Source organism: Desmodus rotundus, chromosome 9 (assembly GCF_022682495.2).
Source record: "Desmodus rotundus isolate HL8 chromosome 9, HLdesRot8A.1, whole genome shotgun sequence".
Taxonomy (NCBI): Eukaryota; Metazoa; Chordata; class Mammalia; order Chiroptera; family Phyllostomidae; genus Desmodus; species Desmodus rotundus.
Window position 1 is genome coordinate 56,735,037 of NC_071395.1, and position 17,545 is coordinate 56,752,581.

The following is a 17,545-nucleotide window of genomic DNA, read 5'->3' on the forward strand; positions in this document are numbered from 1 at the left end:
TCCCAGTTTTCTTCCCATCACTATTGGTTCCCTGTACATTTTCCTTTGACTCTCTTAGCATAGCCTTCATTTTTTCATCTAGTTTTTGACCAAATTCAACCAATTCTGTGAGCTTCTTGATTACCAGTGTTTTGAACTGTGCATCTGATAGGTTGGCTATCTGTTCGCTGCTTAGTTGAATTATTTCTGGAGCATTGAAGTGTTCTGTCATTTGGGCCATTTTTTTTGGTCTTGGCACGCCTGTTACATAAAGGGGCGGAGCCTTAGGTGTTCCCCTGGGCAGGGTAACGCTGGTCGCTGTGCTGTGAGGCTGTACGTGGGGGAGGGGCCGAGAGGGAGCAATGGCACCTGCTCCACTCTCTGCTGGATTTCAGTTACTCCCTCTGCTACCCACAATCAAATTGGGCCCCTCTGGTGCTGGTTCCTGAGTGGGTGGGCTTGTGCACGCCCTAGGCCCCTGTGGGTCTCTCCAATGACCTCTCCTGTGAAGCTGGGAGTTTCTCCTGCTGCCACCCCAACCCCCACGGGTGTTTTCACTCAGAGGTTTGAGGCTTTATTTCGCTGCGCTGGAGCCCTGGGTTATGTGGTCCACTTCACTCCTGCCATTCGTCCCAGTTTATCTGTGCACAAATGTGGGGCCGCAGGGTCTGCTAGTGGTCAGACTGCCTGCCCTGTTTATCCCACACTCCGCCAGTCTCAGTCCCACCACGGCAACGCGAGTCCTCTCCACCCCGGCTGCCCGTTTCCGCCCCTCCTACCGGTCTGGATGATGGTTTATTTTTTTTATCTCCTTGGTGTCGGACTTCCTTGCCGTTCGATTTTCTATCAGTTCTGGTTTTGCAAGGAGGCGCAGTGTGTCTACCTACGCCGCCATCTTGGCTCTCCCCACATAGCTTTTTATTTCAAATGTATTTTTCAGTTTCAGAATTTCCATTTGGTTCATTTTTATAGTTTTTAGAATTTCCACTCGGTTTGTTTTTACAGTTTCTGCTTCTCTGCTGAGGTGTCATATTTGTTCATTCACTAGGACAACATTTTTTTTCACATCCTTGACCATTTTGAAGCATAACAACTGCTTCAAAGCCCTTATCTGCTCATTCTAGCATCCGGTTACCTTGGGGTCAGTCCCCATTGATTTTCTTCGTCCTTGAGTATGGGTCATGCTTTCCTGTTTCTTCATATGTCAAGTAATTTTGGATTGTATTCTGGGCATTGTGAAAGAGATGTTGCAGACTCTGGAATTTGTTGATGCTCTGAAGAGCATTTTTTTTTTTTTTATCGGGCAACTAACCCATCTGGCCTCATACTCCAAAGTCTATTTCCCGATGGTGGTGACAGGTGAAACTTCAGTCTCTCTTTTCGCCTCAGCTGTGCCGGTTGGTGTCTGCCCTGTACATGCATGGTTTGGTGTTTGCACAGAGTTTTTGTGTAGGATCTGGAGCTGCTTTTTTAGACTCTGTTTTTAACACTCTCCATCCATTGTTGGGCGGTTGTGGTCTCTGTGGGCTCTGTCTTCTCACTTTTCAAGCCAGTTTCTATTTCCAGTAAGTAACAATAAAAAATGGGAAATGCATCCCATGTTGTCTCCTTATTCCAGACATAGGCTCCCAACCAGCTTCTCCGTGTTTTGGTCACTCTTGAGCAGTACTGCTCCATAGTCTTCTGAGCATGATGCTCCCTGTGTGCCCTGCCCAGTACAGTAGCCACAGCAGCTATTGAGTGTAGACATGTGCAGCTGAGGAACTGTATTTTAAATTGTATTTAATTGTAATTACATTAAATCTAAATAGCCGCATATTAGGCTAATGCGCAAGTGGCAAACACAGGGCCCATGGCCCAAATCCGGCCCTCTACCTTGTTTTATCCAGCCAGGCACCTTGTTTCTACTTGGCGGCAGTGCCGAGCTCTTGCTTAACTGTTAAGGAGTAGTTACATTTATACAGTCCTAAAATTACATTTGGCCCTTTGAAGACAACTGCGAGGCTGATGTGGCCCCCGGTGAACATGAGTTTGACACCCATGTTCTACAGCATCTCAGAATGTTATAATGAAATTACATCATTCGACGTTATACATTTAGTACATAGTCCAGAGTTGATGGTCATCACGGAGAGGGCTGGTCTGATGTGGCAGCCCCACCGTGCCCAAGACCAGAGTTCTCCTGGTGGGTTTCCATTTCAAAAACTGCGCTGCAGGCCATTAGTGTCTCTCTGCATTTGCTTTCATTTTTTACCTCAGTGATCCTCCCAAGTTAGTGAACATAGCATTTCCTCTTCCCCCTCTTTTGATAATTTTTAAAATTGTGGTAAAATAGATGTGTCAAAAATTGGCAGTGTTTAAGTGCACAACTTGATATTAAGAATGTTCTCATTGCTGCGCAAAGAATCCCCACAACTCCTTTCCTCCTGCAGAACTAAAGTAAAGCTCTTGCCCGTTAAAGGACAGCGTCCCCCACTCCACTCCCAGCCCTTGGCTTCCATTGTGTACTCTGTCCCTCTGGACCTGACTCCTCAGGGGCCTCCCGTAGTGGAGTCCTGTAGTGTTTGTCTTTCTGTGACTGGCTCATTTCACTGAGCAGACTGTCTTCATGGCTTGTACCTAATGTTTCAGCGAATGGAATCCTGAGGTTCCTGATCTCCAAATGTTGGACACCAAGGTTGCTGCCAGTTTTCACTGGAAGGGCGAGAGGGAGGAGTCCTAAGTCCTCTCTCAGCTTGCTTTCTCAGCTCCACAGGGTCTGGCTGTGGCCAGAGAAAAAGCTCTTAAGAAAGGCTGAGGAGGGTGGGAAGGGTAGAGAAAGGAAGCCTCTTAAGTAGAGAATTTAATCTGATCCAGGTTTTGAAAGGCTAGTAGGAACTGGCCCAGTGAAGAGGGTGGAGACGTTTCTGGCAAAAGGCCGATGCGAAGAGCTGGAGGCTGGGCCCCTGGGGAGGCTCTGGGCCTCTTAGGGCTTGCGTGTGGGGTAGGGCTGGGGCTTGAATGCAGCTGTGCAAGGGAGCAGGGCCAGGCAGCCAGGCCATCATACAGCTGATGGGCAGCTGTAGAGCAATGTTGGTTAATTTGGGGGGTGGGAGACAACCAGGGGAATGGGAGGGGTGGCTTTGGTGAGGAAGGGTGGCCAGTGGGCTGGGAATGCCAGGGTACTTGGCTCAGATCACCCAGGCCCCTGAGCCTTCAGTGTGTGGAGGAGGGGGGGGCAACCCTGGGGAAACCTTGGTGTGCAGAAGCAGGCCTGGGAGGCCCCCCCACCAGGGTCCTGTGAGCACTGATCCCTGACAGCCCCTGGGGAGCTTCCAGCCCTGGCTCTCTCCCTTGCTGGCTGAGTAGCCTAAGGTTGTTCCAGGCCCTGTCTGAGGACTCAGCAGTGACGATAACACCTGTGCCTTCATGAGGCATGTGCCTTGTAGAATAAGGCAGATAAGTAAATAAGTAAACAGATCAACTGAGATGACAGGGCTACAGGAATAGAACATGGAGAAGAGATGGACTAGTACAGTGGCTTCTTCGGAAGTGATCTGAGAAGGCTTCTCTGAGGAGGCAACATGAAGGAGGAGGCAGACCTAAACACTGGGCCGTGGGGGAACCGCACGTGCCAGGGTCCTGGGGCAGAAGTGAGCTTGGTGAGTTGGAAGCCCACCAAGTAATCATTGCAATGAATTGAGCTGCTGGGGAGAGGGGATTGTATCTACAGGACAGGAGTGTGTCAAATAGGGACTGAGACGAGGGGGTACCCTGGACTTGGGGCCCTTCCCGGGGTCTTGGCAGGAAGGAGTGCGGTGGTGTCTCCTGGGCTGAGTGCATCTCTGGTCATTAGCAGCCCACAGGGACCCTGTTCAGAGAGGTTCGGAGTGGAGGGGACAGCCAGGGCCCTGTGCAGGGGCAGCTGTGGTTATCAATAAACAGTCCCCATGCAGTACATCATGCACTCTTTGCCGGGTCCTCCAGCTGCAGGGGCCAGGTGACTCTGGGCAGCAGGCCAGGCTCCAAGGGCCAACTTGGTGTGTGTGTGTCCCTGTGTGTCTACCTGTCCCTGTGCTGGATCTGAACATCTGGAGTCTGAATTGATTTCCTATTTCACAACTCAGGCCAGTCCTGTGTTTCTAGCTAGACTGAAAATAAAACAAATGAACCTATATGCACAGCCCCACTCTGCTGAGACCTTACGGGGTTCAGGGGCGTAACAGGGGCTGGTGGACTCCATCAGAGCCTTGGGGTGGGCCAGGGACCCCATGCTTTCCTGCCCTTCCTCATGTCAGCACAAGCCCTAATCTCTCTCTGTCCCCCAGTCTGGGGGTATTTTTAGCCACTAAGAAGGGTTATCAGAGTCTGGCTCCAGGTGACAGGGGCAGGACTGGGAAAGGGCCAAAGAGGCTTCAAGATGCAGCTGGACTGGGAGGCCCAGGGGCAGGCTGGACAGCAGTGATGGGGATGAAAGCTCAGGCTGGTCAAGCTGGCCCAGCCACCCACATGGTCATTCTCCAAATGACCCCTCTGTGGCCTTGGCTGAGCCCAGCCTGAGCTCATTAGCTACAGCTTTCAGGGAAGGTGCCTTTGCAAAGGCCAGGGGCTGTTCTGGGAAGAACCACCCAGAACCTGCCACAGGCCTGCACCCCTCCTTTCCAGAGTGCCCCAGCCCACCCCTCTCCTCTCTACAGCTAACAATAAGTAACTAGACTTTACCTCATGCCCACTCTGCCTGGGTGTTGTTCCAGCCACCCCACGTGGAAGGGCCTGTCGTGGCTCCATTTTACAGATGAGGAGACGGAGGCACCCAGCTGCCAGGTCAGCAGCCGAGGTCGCACGACTGAAAGGGTGAGACAGGAGTCCAGGCGGTTGCAGTAACAGCATGCAGTGTGTGTGGCAGCAGGAGACCTGACTACCCACTTCTTAGATGGAGCAGCTGATGCCCAGGGAGTCAAGGGTCACAGGGAATGGGTGGAGGAACTAGTATCCAAGAGAGAAAAAAGGAAGGCCGAGAAGGTGTGCCACCCTGAGCCCCATTTCCTCCTGTCCCTCAGGAAGAGGATATCTGGTGGGGGGTCAGGGTGGAAGAGAATGTTGGGCCTTGCTGGCCATGGATGCCCATTTACAGCTGTCCCTGAGCCTACCATGTGTGCCAGGCAACTGTCCCACCAAAGGTGGGAGAAGAAATGGAGGGCCGCGGCTGGGAGGATTGGAGCAGGAACTCTGGCCGGTTTGCTGGGCTCTGGACCCTGCTCTCTTCCCAAACCAGCATCTCTTCTTTATTAAGAGGGCAAAGGGAGTGGAGGAAGGACAGACGTCAGGGTTAGAGAGAGGTAGGACTTCAGGGCCAAGACCTCTGCAGTCAGGGTAGGGTATGTCAGTCTGAAGCCCCCTTGGAGGGCTCTCTGGTTTGGGAAGCACTTTTCCAAAGTGACTTGGGGGCCAGACAGGGCTGGGCCTGCTTTAGCTGAGGGGACTTGGGGTGGAGGCTAGTCAAGTATCCTTCCTTCACCCCTCGCCACCTCTAAAAAGCCTGCCTGGCTGGCTCCCAACCCCAGTGAGTGAGGCAGGCCTGGGGAAGGTGTTTTAGGAGGATCCAAGGGTGGGGCAATCCTCCAGGAGGAAGTGACAACTCAACTTGGTTTTAAAGGATGCATAGGAGTTTGCTAGACAGACAAGAAAGGTGAGTAAACCCTGCAAGGGCAGAGACCTTGCCTGCTTTTTCCCCATTTTGTGTCCTTAGCACCCAGCATGGGGCAATAAATATTATTATGTGGGTGTTCCAGGCAGAGCACAGCCTTTTGCAAAGGCTGGGTATGTGAAATGGTGCCATGTGATGAGGGCAGGGCATCAGGCAATGAATGGTGGGCTTTGAGGCAGGGTGCATCAGTAGAGACCTGAGATTATGAGCTGCCATTGTTCTCATGTGTTCTCCCTTGTCCCTGAAGCTCATGGAGACCTGTAAGCACCATGGCTTCAGTGGACCCCCTTTTGGGCACCCTTGGGTGAGGGAAGAACCTGGAGCTGGGATCCAGACTACCAGCCCACTTCCAAATGCACTTAGTTGGGGGTGTCACTCGGATGGTTGGGACAACCACCAAGGAGAAGACTGCAGATGCCCTGCAGTGGAGGTGTGAGGACAGGAAGCCAGGCTGGGCATGTGCCCACATGCCCCAGTGGGTGCATGGGGTCAAGTCAGCCTTGCTTGTGAGTGAAGGTGGTTTCTTAACTAGAGAGGTGAACCCCCCAGGTAAAAGTCCTCACTTGTACCTTTCCATCTGTCTATTCTGTCTGGGCTGCTTGAGCCCTGTGTGTCGAAACTAGCCACTGCTGGCATCCTTGATCCTTGATCATTTGCCAGGCTACTGCCGCCTGGTGCTCTCCCCCCCCCCCGCCCCCCCGCCCCGAGTGTCCAGTGGCAGGGGCCACTGCCAATCACTTATTAACCCTGAATGCAGGATTCCCCAGTGTGGTGGCGGGGGAGGTAGGATGCTCCTTTATCCATGCTCCCCCAATCTCATCCATCCTGACAGAGTTAAACATGAGTCCTGCCCCCACTGCCCCCCACCCCAGCCTGAGGAGCTCCTGCTTCTTCCCTGTGTCCACAGGGACATGTAAGCCACACCCCCAACCCCCTGCTTGTCTTGTTCAACAATGAGCCCAGCTCCTGCCCCCAAAATCCCTCACCCATCCTGGTTCACCCAGTTCCTCAGACTCTAAGAATTTTTCTTTTTTCAGTATTTGACTTGTGATACTGTGATTTATAATAAGAAATACAAATTTTGCCCTTGTCACCTGTCCTGGCACAGAGCTCCTAAAACTGGGAACTGAGAGGGACAGAGGTATCTTGTTACTTTAACAAGGTGACTTTGGAAAGCCCCTTGGTCACCTAAGGATGAGGGCCAGTTGTCAGGGGACCCAACCATGTGTCAGAGGGTTGGAGCTGTCACACCTGCCCAGGACCTCCTGGGCAGAGAGATGGCTAGAAGGTATTTGCACAGTAGCCAATGAATTCACCCATCAGGCCTGTGTAGTGAAGACTCTGGAGAAACCCAATAGGACAGGGCTCAGAGAGCCTTGGGGTTGTGAACATGTTGGGGTTTGAGGAGAGGGTGCCTGGGCCAGGTGTGGGGGCTCTGTGCCCTTCCCTATACAGGCCCCAAGTACGTCTTCCATCAGGCTGTTCCTGACTGAGACCCTTTATAACAAAGCAGTGACCTAGTAAGTAACATTTCTGAGTTCTGTGGGCTGCTCTAGCAAATTCATCAAACCTGAGAAGTAGACAGTGGGAACCTCTGATTTGTAGCCCATCATGGGTCAGAAGCCCAGTGAATTTGCTGTAGGACAGAGCCCTTAACCTGAGGGATCTGACATTGTCTCCAGATGACGTCAGGATTGAGTCGAAGTGTAGGGTGCCCCACTGCTGTCATAAAATTGCCTGCTGCTGTGGCAAGCAAACCCCCATGCTGGACCTCAGATCATAACCATAGCTTTTAAAAATACAAATGGTTCAATTTGCACAGAGTAAAGGGCCCATGTCATAGATGCACAACTCAGTGACTTTTTTCAACCAGAATAGCCTTAACACCTGATCAGGTGACTGAGCCTTCCAGCCCTCTGCATGGCCCCTCCTGGTGGCCAGCCATGTGGCAGGCAGCATAATGCCCCTTTACAATGTCCATGTCCTAATCCTGGGACCTGGGAACAAAGTACCTCACATGGCAAAGGGGGATTGAGTTTGCAGATGGAATTAAGGTTGCTAACAGGCTAAGCCTGAGATGGGAGATGACCCTGGATTACTTGTGAGGCCCAAAGTAATCTCAGGGGTCCTTATAAGAAGGAGGCAGGAGGGTCAGAGAGACATTTAAAAATGTTATGCTCCTGGCCTTGAAGGAAGAGGAAGGGGCCGTGAGCCAAGGAATACAGGCACCTCTAGGAGCTAGAAAAGGCACAAAAACACATTCTCTCCTGGAACTTCCAGAAGGATTGCGGCCCTGCTGACACGTTAATGTTAGCCCTGCAAGATCCTTTTCAGACTTCTGACCCTCAAAACTGTACAAGAATAAATCTATATTGGGGTTTTTTTTGGTAAGTAATATTTCTTTAATATATTTATTGATTATGCTATTACAGTTGTCCCATTTCCCCCCGCCACTCCACTCCATCCTGCCCACCCCCTCCCTCCCACATTCCCCCCTATAGTTCATGTCCATGGGTCATACTTATAAGTTCTTTGGCTTCTACATTTCCTACACTATTCTTACCCTCCCCCTGTCTATTTTCCACCTATCATCTATGCTACTTATTCTCTGTACCTTTCCCCCCCTCTCCCCCTCCCACTCACCTATTGACAACCCTCCATGTGATCTCCATCTCTATGGTCCTGTTCCTGTTCTAGTTGTTTGCCTAGTTTGCTCTTGTTTTTGTTTTAGGTGTCGTTACTAACTGTCAGTTTGCTGTCATTTTTACTGTTCATATTTTTTATCTTCTTTTTCTTAGGTAACCCCCTTTAATATTTCATATAATAAGGGCTTGGTGATGATGAACTTCTTTTAACTTGACCTTATCTGAGAAGCACTTTATCTTCCCTTCCATTCTAAATGATAGCTTAGCTGGATACAGTAATCTTGGATGTAGGTCCTTGCCTTTCATGACTTGGAATACTTCTTGCCAGCCCCTTCTTTCTTGCCTGTAAGGTCTCTTTGGAGAAATCAGCTGACAGTCTTATGGGAAGTCCTTTGTAGGTAACTATCTCCTTTTCTCTTGCTGCTGCTAAGATTCTCTCCTTATTTTTAATCTTGGGTAATGTAATTATGGTGTGCCTTGGTGTGTTCCTGCTTGGGTCCAGCTTCTTTGGGACTCTCTGAGCTTTCTGGACTTCCTGGAAGTTTATTTCCTTTGCCAGATTAGGGAAGTTCTCCTTCATTATTTGTTCAAATAAGTTTTCAATTTTTTGTTCTTCCTCTTCTCCTTCTGGAACCCCTATAATTCCGATGTTGGAACGTTTCAAGATGTCCTGGAGGTTCCTAAGTCTCCTCATTTTTCCAAATTCTTGTTTCTTCATTCTTTTCTGATTGGATGTTTCTTTCTTCCTTCTGGTCCACACCGTTGATTTGAGTCCCAGTTTCCTTCCCATCACTTTTGGTTCCCTGTACATTTTCCTTTGTTTCTCTTAGCATACGCTTCATTTTTTCATCTGGTTTTCGAACAGATTCAACCAATTCTGTGAGCGTCTTGATAATCAGTGTTTTGAACTGTGCATCTGATAGGTTGGCTATCTCTTCCTCGCTTAGTTGTATTTTTTCTGGAGCTTTGAAGTGTTCTGTCATTTGGGGTTTGTTTGTTTTTTTTGTTTTTGGTTTTTTTTTTTTTTGGTCTTGGCACGTCTGTTACTTTAAAGGGCGGAGCCTTAGGTGTTCCCCGGAGCGGGGTACTGCTGGTCGCTGCGCTGTGACGCTGTACGTGGGGGAGGGGCCAAGAGGGAGCAATGGCGCCCGCTCCACTCTCCACCAGATTTCAGTCTTTCACTCCGCTACCCACAATCAAACTGGGCCCCTCTGGTGCTGGTTCCTGAGTGGGTGGGCTTGTGCACGCCCTAGGCCCCTGTGAGTCTCTCCAACGACCCCTCCCGTGAGGCTGGGAGTCTCTCCTGCTGCCGCCCCAACCCCCACGGGCGTTTTCAATCAGAGGATTGAGGCTTTATTTATCCGAACTGGAGCCCTGGATTGCACGTTCTGCTTCACTCCCCGCCGTTTGTCCGGTTTATCTGTGCGCGAATGTGGGGCCACAGGGTCTGCTAGTGGTCAGACTGCCTGTCCTGTTCGTCCCACACTCCTCCAGTCTTGGTCCCGCCACGGCCACGCGAGTCCTCTCCGCACCGGCTGCCTATCTCCACCCCTCCTACCGGTCTGGATGAATGTTTCTTTTTTATCTCCTTGGTGTCGGACTTCCTTGCCGTTGGATTTTCTGTCAGTTCTGGTTGTGCGAGGAGGCGCAGTGTGTCACCTACGCCGCCATCTTGGTTCTCAATCTATATTGTTTTAAGCCACATAATTCAGCAGTCACAGGAAACCAATATAAGCCTCATAGATTGGTTTTGCCTGGCGTCAAACTTGACATAAATGGAGTTATACATGCCTGCTTCTCTTCTGGCTTCTTTCTTGAGGGATCTCTGTTCAACTTTTGGGGTCTCTGACTCCAAAATGTCTCTGGAAATGTCCACCCACTTACCCCATCTGGACAGGCCACAGCACCGCCTTCTGGTCTCCTCCAGGCCACTTCCTACATGGCATCCCATAGCCCGTGGCTTGCCATCTCACCCAGAATGTAATGAGGAGCTACAGAACCCCCAGACTACACAGGCAGGAGTGTAAAATGGTGCATCCACCTGGAAAACAGTTTGGCAGCTGCTTATAAAGTTAAACACATGACTGTCCCATGACCCAGCAATTCCATTCCTCAGACCGACCCAGGAGACATGCAAACTTCTGTTCACACAAGACTAGGATATGAATGTTTATAACAGCTTTGCTCATGATTACCCCAAACTAGAAGCATCCCAAATGCCCCTCAACAAGTGACTAATAACTGATTGTGTTATATGCCTGCAGTACGTGCAGTTCCATGTTTAAAAGGAAAACCACTATGGCAGATGTAACAACATGGATGGTCTCAAAAACATGATACAGAGGGAAAACAGCAGGCATAAAGATGGAGTCTGCAGTTCCATTTATGTGAAGTTCTGGAACAGATAAAAGAGCTTCCTTCTCATAGGCCCTCTTATTCATCTGAGAGGCACCCTCACCCCAGTGCAAATTAGAAAAAAAAATTGGCACAGCCCTGACCTGTGTGGCTCAGTGGGTTGTGTGTCATCCTGCAAACCAAAAAGTCTGGTTCGATTCCTGGTCAGGGCCCATGCCTGGGTTGCTGGCCAGGTCCCCAGTAGCAGGCGAGTGAGAGGCAACTTATCGATGTTTCTCTTGCACATCAACGTTTCTTTCCCTCTCTTTCATCCTCCCTTCCCCTCTCTGAAAATAAATAAATAAAATATTTTTTTGAAATTGGCACAGAGGTGTCCTTTGGACGGCAGAGACAGAGATTGACTGGGAAAGGATACGAGAGATCTTGGTGGAAAAGCAAGAATGTTTGTGGTAGGAGACTGGGTTACACAGGTACATGCATTTGCCAAAACTGGGTGACTCGACACTGAAGATTGATGCATGTTGCTCTAAATAAAATTAACCTTGAAGGAAAAAAAAAACATGAGCAAATATTGAACTCTAGTTATTACTTGCATGCTGAAATATTCAGGGGTAATTTGGCTTGTGTCTGCTGCTGCTTCTGAAAGACATCCAGAAAAATCAGATGGGCTGCTGAGTGGATAGAGAGATGGATGGAAGCATGGGCAGGTGTGTGAGGAAGCAAACAGGGCAAAGTGAATGGTAGAACCTAGCAGTGGGTATGTGGGTGTTCACTGTAAACTCTTTTTTCTGTTGGGGCAATCACCTAACTCTTTCTCACAGCCCACAGGCCCTGCCTGACCTGCCCTGCCTGGTGCCCTTCCTGCTTTCACCTCCCCATCCTCTCCCTTGCTCACTCTGCTCCCGTCACACAGGCCTCTTTACTGATCCTCCAGCACTCTAAGCTGAGTCCTGTCTCGGGGCCTTTGCACATGCTGCTGCTTTCTCTGGAAAGCCCCTCTGTACCACCACTATCTTCCTCCACATAAACTCAGGCCTTCCTCATCTTTAGGTCTCAGCTCAGATGGTTTCTCCTCAGGGAGACCTCCCTTGGGCACCTCATTTAAAGTCAATGCCACCCTGTTTATTTTCCACTAGTCCTCATCACACTGTGTTATTTCATTTATTATGAATCTATTTATTTGCATATCGGTTGCCTCTCCTGCTGACCTGGGAGCTCCCTGGAGACAGGAATGTGTCTGCTTTGTTCCTGGCTGTGCCCTCAGCACCCAGCCCAGGTTGGCGTATACAAGTCACTCAGAGAACACTTTATGGGTGGGTGGGTGGGTGGATTGATGGGCCAAACAAATGGATGGATGGGTAGATGGACTAATTTGTATATGGATGGATAGACAGATGGATGGGTGGATGGACAGGTGAATGGAAGGGTGGGTGGGTGAACTAAACTAACAGGTAGATATAAAGATGGATGGATGGATGGACAGACAAATGAACAATGAGTGAACAAACATTCCAAGTGGGGATTGGTGTGAGGCTCTGGACACTTGTCTTAAAATCTTGAGGAAGGGAGAAGCTGTGTGGGCCACTCAGGATGGCTGGGCTCTGCAGACAGGGCTGGTCCCTGGCAGCTCTTGGTGGAAAGCTGGCTCACCTCAGTTACTGCTCTGTTATCCCAAGAGTTCGGTCCTGCTGTTGGTTCTCCTACGCAGCTGCTGCCTGCCCGTTGTCTGGGATAGTGAGCAAAGCAGCTGATACTCAAACCTCCTGGGGAGTCCACCTGGGGAGGGGTGTCTAGGGAGGGAATTACAGATTTCCTTAAATTCTTCATCTTTGGGCTGTATCCGAGGCACCTTCCCACAATGGCAGGAAACCTTCCTGGACATTTGAGAACTCAAGGTCATGACCCTATCCAGCCTCCCCCTTGACTTCTAGCCATCATTTTCTTGTCTGACTAATAATTGTGCAGAATAATAACTACTGTCATAAGCTGTGCTGTTAAGGGTTAACAGGCACCAGGCTGAGCTGAGAAGTGGATATGCACTGTCCCTGGTTTGTAGATGATCTTGAGGTTCAGAGAGATCAAGTCATTTGCCTAAAGACACACAGCCCAAGTTGAGCCTTAACCCCCACTGTAATAAACTCCAGGTTGCTGGGCATCAGGGGAACGAGGGCCAGGCAATGGGCCCTCCAGTGTCACCCAGCCTGCAGGCTGAGCTCACCCTTAACTGGACCATCTGTCCACAGGATGTGGTCCAGTCTGAACGAGTGGCTGTGGCAGGACAGGTTCTGGCTACCACCTAATAGCTCTTGGGCTGACCTGGAGGACCGGGATGGCCTGGTCTATGCCCACCCCCAGGACATGCTGGCAGCCCTGCCCCTGGCACTGGCCCTGGTGGTCGTGCGCTTCACCTTTGAGAGGTGAGTGTCCCTTGTGGCTGGTGTTGCAGTGCTGGCCTATGCTGCAGCTTTTGTGTGGTTTTGTCCTAGCTTTGAACCAAATTGCCCCCTCCTCCACCCCGCCCCCAGCTGCTGCCACTCACACTCCTCTGGGCTCTGAGGGCTGGTTTATAGGAACACTGGCTGCAGCTCTGGTCTGGCTATGCAGCCTCTTCAGAACACAGGTGGGGACCTGGAGGGTATGTGCCCACTTTGCTGGCCAAGGACAGGTAGGCAGGGGCCAGTCAGTCAGTGAGCAGAGAAACTCCTGCCCCACCACCCCTCCACTCCCACTCCCCCCACCACCTTCCCTGAGAGGCTGCTCCTTCTATCACCTTCCCTCCTACCACCCTTTGTAGCTAAGGAAGGAGCACAGGCCCTCTAGCCTCCTCTGTGGGGCCCTCTCCACTCAGCCTCAGCCTCAGCCTCCTGCAGCCTGGCACCAGCCCTGAGTATATGCCACCTATCCCCCTGGCAACCCCCAGTTGCTAAACCCTGTGGATTTCCAGGCCTTTCTCAGGTGACCCAGATGCTGATCAGAACTGGGTTTCTCCCTTTCCCTGGGTGTTGTTCTCCTGGGCGTTGGCTTCTCTCCTGGGGTCCCTCCCCTGTATCCCAGGGAGCCCCACCCTTTCCCCTCTGACCAGAGCTGTGGTCAGAGCTCCTAGACCTACCTTGCCAGGCCCCTATCCTCCCAGCCTCCCCACTGTCCGTCCCCCCCCCCCCCCCCCCCCCCCCCCCGCCAAATGTTTCCTGTGATGCTGAGGGCCCCTTCCCTTTCTCCACACACACTTCCTCCTCCACTCCTCACACCCATTCCTGGTTTGCCATCTTTGCTGCCACCTGGCCTTTGCACACACTCCTTTGTAGCCCCTTTAAGACTGAGTTCCAGGGAAGTCTGTCCTGCCTCCTCCCCCCACAGAGCCCTTAACCCCTCCAGCCATTTGGGTCTCCCCTTGACCACAGGGACATGGAAGCAGTCTGCATCTTGCTTTGTTTGTGTCTCCCACTCCTAAGGAGCTCCCTGGTGTTGGCTCCCTGGACATGGGGGATGCAGGGGATGTCCCCTGACATTTATTTAACAGGCACCCTTTGAGCACTTATCTGTGCCAGCCACTGCTCACAGTAGCTAAGTGTCTTCACCCACTTTGTGCTATTATCTCCCCTATCTTACAGAAGAGGAAATGGAGGCACAGAGAGGTCAAATGACCTGCTCGGTGTCACACAGTGCATAGGCCAGCAGGGTCTGAGACTTTGCCTGAGGGATTCTGAGAGGCCCCATTGGCCAGGCCCTGATGGGTGGGTCTGCTTTCCCACAGGGTGGGGAGTAGGGGTCCAGGCCTGCCCAGGTTCACTACTGGAGCCCAGAGCAAGATTTGCATGTTTAACTGATGGCCCCAACTGAGGTGGGAGTGTTACCCCAAAGGCATCAGGTGGAAGGATGGAGATGAAATTCCCCTGGCGTTGGGAGCTCCCTTGTGGGCAATGTGGTGATTGATCGGAGTCCAGCTCCTCCAGATGTCCCCCCTGAGAGGGTGAGGCTGGGAGAGGGGAGACCTGAGTGGGAGCCCCAGCATGGTCAGGGCCAGACCAGGATCCTAGGCCACCAGGGCATAGGCAGTGAGGGGACTCTGGCCACTAGTTTGGGATTAGATTGAATGACAGTGATTTGGTACCCCAAAAGTTGACCTTCACGCCCCCATTCTGCAGGCCAGCCTAGCCCAGCTGCCTTTCTTACACTCAGTCTAATGCTAATGCAGCAGCCAGGCTCTCCTCCAGGGTCCCAGGACATGACCTGGCCCTGCCCAGCCTCAGTGTCACCACCTGTAGCATGTATGTCCCTCCTCATATGGACTGATGAGCCCTGTGTCCCCTGCACCCAGACGCATCGGCCTGCCCCTAAGCCGGTGGCTGGGTGTGCGGGATAGAGCCAGGAGGCCAGTGCAACCCAACGCCACACTGGAGAAACACTTCCTGGTGGAAGGACGGAGACTCACTGAGGTGAGGGCCCTACCACCCTCCTTCATCCCCATCTGCCCACATGGCTGCTGTGTGGATAGGGCCTGGGGGTGGCATCCGACCCACTTGTTGGGGACAGAGAAAGCTCAGGGCACCTATGTTCCCCCATGACCAGACCCCAATCAGTGAGCCCAGCTGACCAATGGGCAGCTCCTGGGCCTGGAGAGGGTCTGGGGAGCTGGTGTCTCTCCTGCCCTGGGGAAGAATATTCAGATACTCTGGGGGTTCTGCAGTCTTATGCTCCTCCCTCAGGCCCCATCCGTGGTATATTGCCTGGTGGGCAGGGTCTGGCCTGGGTCCTCAGGAAGAGGAAGGGAGAGGTCTTCCTACCCTGGGCGCAGGGGGCAGCTCCTGCAGAATACAGAGCCTTGTGATCCCTGTCTCTTAGCCCCTCTGCAGGCATGCATGGGGAACAAGGTGTCAATTGCCTACCTGGAGCAGGGGTGAGACTGCACTGTTCTGGAGGGATGCAGGGAAACCTCTATGGGGAGCTGTTCCCGGCCCCCATCAGTCATCAGTCTGTCCTGTGAGCAGGGCTGGGTTTTCATTAAGGCCTGACTGTTTGGGGGTCTCTACCCCATACCTCCCTACTTCCCTATCTTCACAGGTAGAGAGCCCCACAGGTGAGGTCTGGGGCTAAGGGGATGGGTCCCACCTGTCCTGGGATGGGAGTGGGAAGCCACCTCTGTGACGCTGGTCCTCATCCCCCCTCCCCAGCCTCAGATGGTTATCCTGGCCACCCAGTGTGGCCTCACACTGAGGCAGACCCAACGCTGGTTCCGAAGACGGTGGAACCAGGACCAGCCTTGCTTGACCAAGAAGTTCTGTGAGGCCAGGTCAGCCCCTGGTGGGGTTGGGGAGGGAGGAGGGGTGTGCTATGTCAGCAGCTGCCTCATGGGCTTCCTCCCTGTCTGCAGCTGGAGGTTTGTCTTCTATCTGTTCTCCTTCTTTGGTGGCCTTTTGGTCCTCTACCACGTGAGTGTTCTTGACTGCTCCCTGGCCCTCCACCTGCCCCACAAGCACCCGCTATGTGCCAGGCCCAGCTTGGGGTTGGAGGTGGGGAGGTGTGTGGGCAAAGGGGAAGGAAGCATGTGCACAGAGAAGGGAGCGAGAACTGGGCAAAGTCCTGGGGTAGCCTGTTGGGACCTCCTGTGGGTGGGGCTGGGGTTAGGTAGTGAGTGAGCTCCTTGTCTGCAGTGAGAACAGAGATGTAACCAGGGGGGATGCAGCAGAGCTGAGTGACAGCAGTATCAAGGGCCAGGGGAGCCCCAAGGAGGCCCTGGGCCCAGGGTGGAGGGCTGGGGTCTGACCTTCAGGCAGCCTCAGATGTCTGTGTCCTCATAGGAGTCATGGCTGTGGAGGCCAGCAATGTGCTGGGACAATTACCCAAATCAGGTGAGTGACAGGGGATGCCTGGAGCTGGAGGGGGGATTGAGGTGGTCAGAGTTCATATGGCCAAAGGCAGCAGGGCCAGACCTGGACATAACACTGTAATCCCCTCCAAGTCCTGCTGTCTGTTTCAGCCTCCCCTGGAGAATGGAGAGGGGCCAGGAGTCAGGAAATTTGGAGCAGGAGTAGACACAAAGCCACTACCCTTGATTACCCCCTGGGATAGGGAGCTCACACCTTATTGGCTCACTGGGATTCCAGTGTCCTGGTTTTGAGCACACTGAGGAGGGCCCTGAGGGAGTTTCCACCCCTCAGTTAACCCTGCGTCACTGCCCTGCCACAGACCCTGAAGCCGGCCCTGTACTACTGGTACCTCCTGGAGCTGAGTTTCTACATTTCCCTGCTGATCACTCTGCCCTTCGACATCAGGCGCAAGGTGAGGCCCCGCCAAGAGTCCAGCTGGGGAAATGATGCGCTGTGGAGTCAGGGTCCAGTTCCAGTTGGGGAGGGATGGCCTCACCGACACCTGGAGATCCCCAGGCACAAAGCGTGGTGCCAACCAAGCCCCTGAGAGGGCCCCTCCGGCTACCCGGCTGTGTGCCTGCAGTGACCCACTGTCTCTCGCAGGATTTCAAGGAGCAGGTAGTGCACCACCTCGTGACCATCACCCTCATCACCTTCTCCTACAGCACGAACCTGCTGCGCATTGGCTCTCTAGTGCTGCTACTGCATGACTCTGCGGACTACCTGCTGGAGGTGGGCCCAGCCCCCTTCTCAGAGGTCTTATCCTGCCTCTCAGGGCCCCTGGAGAAGAGGCCCTGCCCCTCTCAGGCTTCTAGTAAAGTGAGGCTCCCCCCACTCAGGTTTCCAGGGAGAGCAGACTTCACCCTAGTCAGTCTTCCCAGCAGATGAGTCCCAGCCCCTCTCTGTCTTTCTGAGAGGTGAGGCCCTGCCCCCTGCGATTTCTGGAAAATGAGACTCCGCCCTTCCAGGGAATTGAAGCTTCTCAGAGACCCACTTTGTACCTTTGTAGGCAG

At 52.5% G+C, this 17,545-nt stretch overlaps 1 protein-coding gene across 3 annotated transcripts in view; it reads left to right on the forward strand.

Moving 5' to 3' along the window:
• CERS4 (ceramide synthase 4) overlaps positions 1 to 17,545 on the forward strand; it is a 28,703-nt gene that overhangs the window by 8,546 nt on the left and 2,612 nt on the right. For all 3 annotated transcript variants that reach the window (XM_053911342.2, XM_053911344.2, XM_053911343.2), the window contains 7 exons: positions 12,909 to 13,082; positions 14,984 to 15,101; positions 15,837 to 15,955; positions 16,037 to 16,094; positions 16,464 to 16,514; positions 16,852 to 16,944; positions 17,136 to 17,264. In XM_053911342.2, the coding sequence (XP_053767317.1) occupies positions 12,910 to 13,082; positions 14,984 to 15,101; positions 15,837 to 15,955; positions 16,037 to 16,094; positions 16,464 to 16,514; positions 16,852 to 16,944; positions 17,136 to 17,264 (741 nt within the window). In that variant the 5' untranslated portion in view covers position 12,909. The remainder of the gene's footprint in view (positions 1 to 12,908; positions 13,083 to 14,983; positions 15,102 to 15,836; positions 15,956 to 16,036; positions 16,095 to 16,463; positions 16,515 to 16,851; positions 16,945 to 17,135; positions 17,265 to 17,545) is intronic.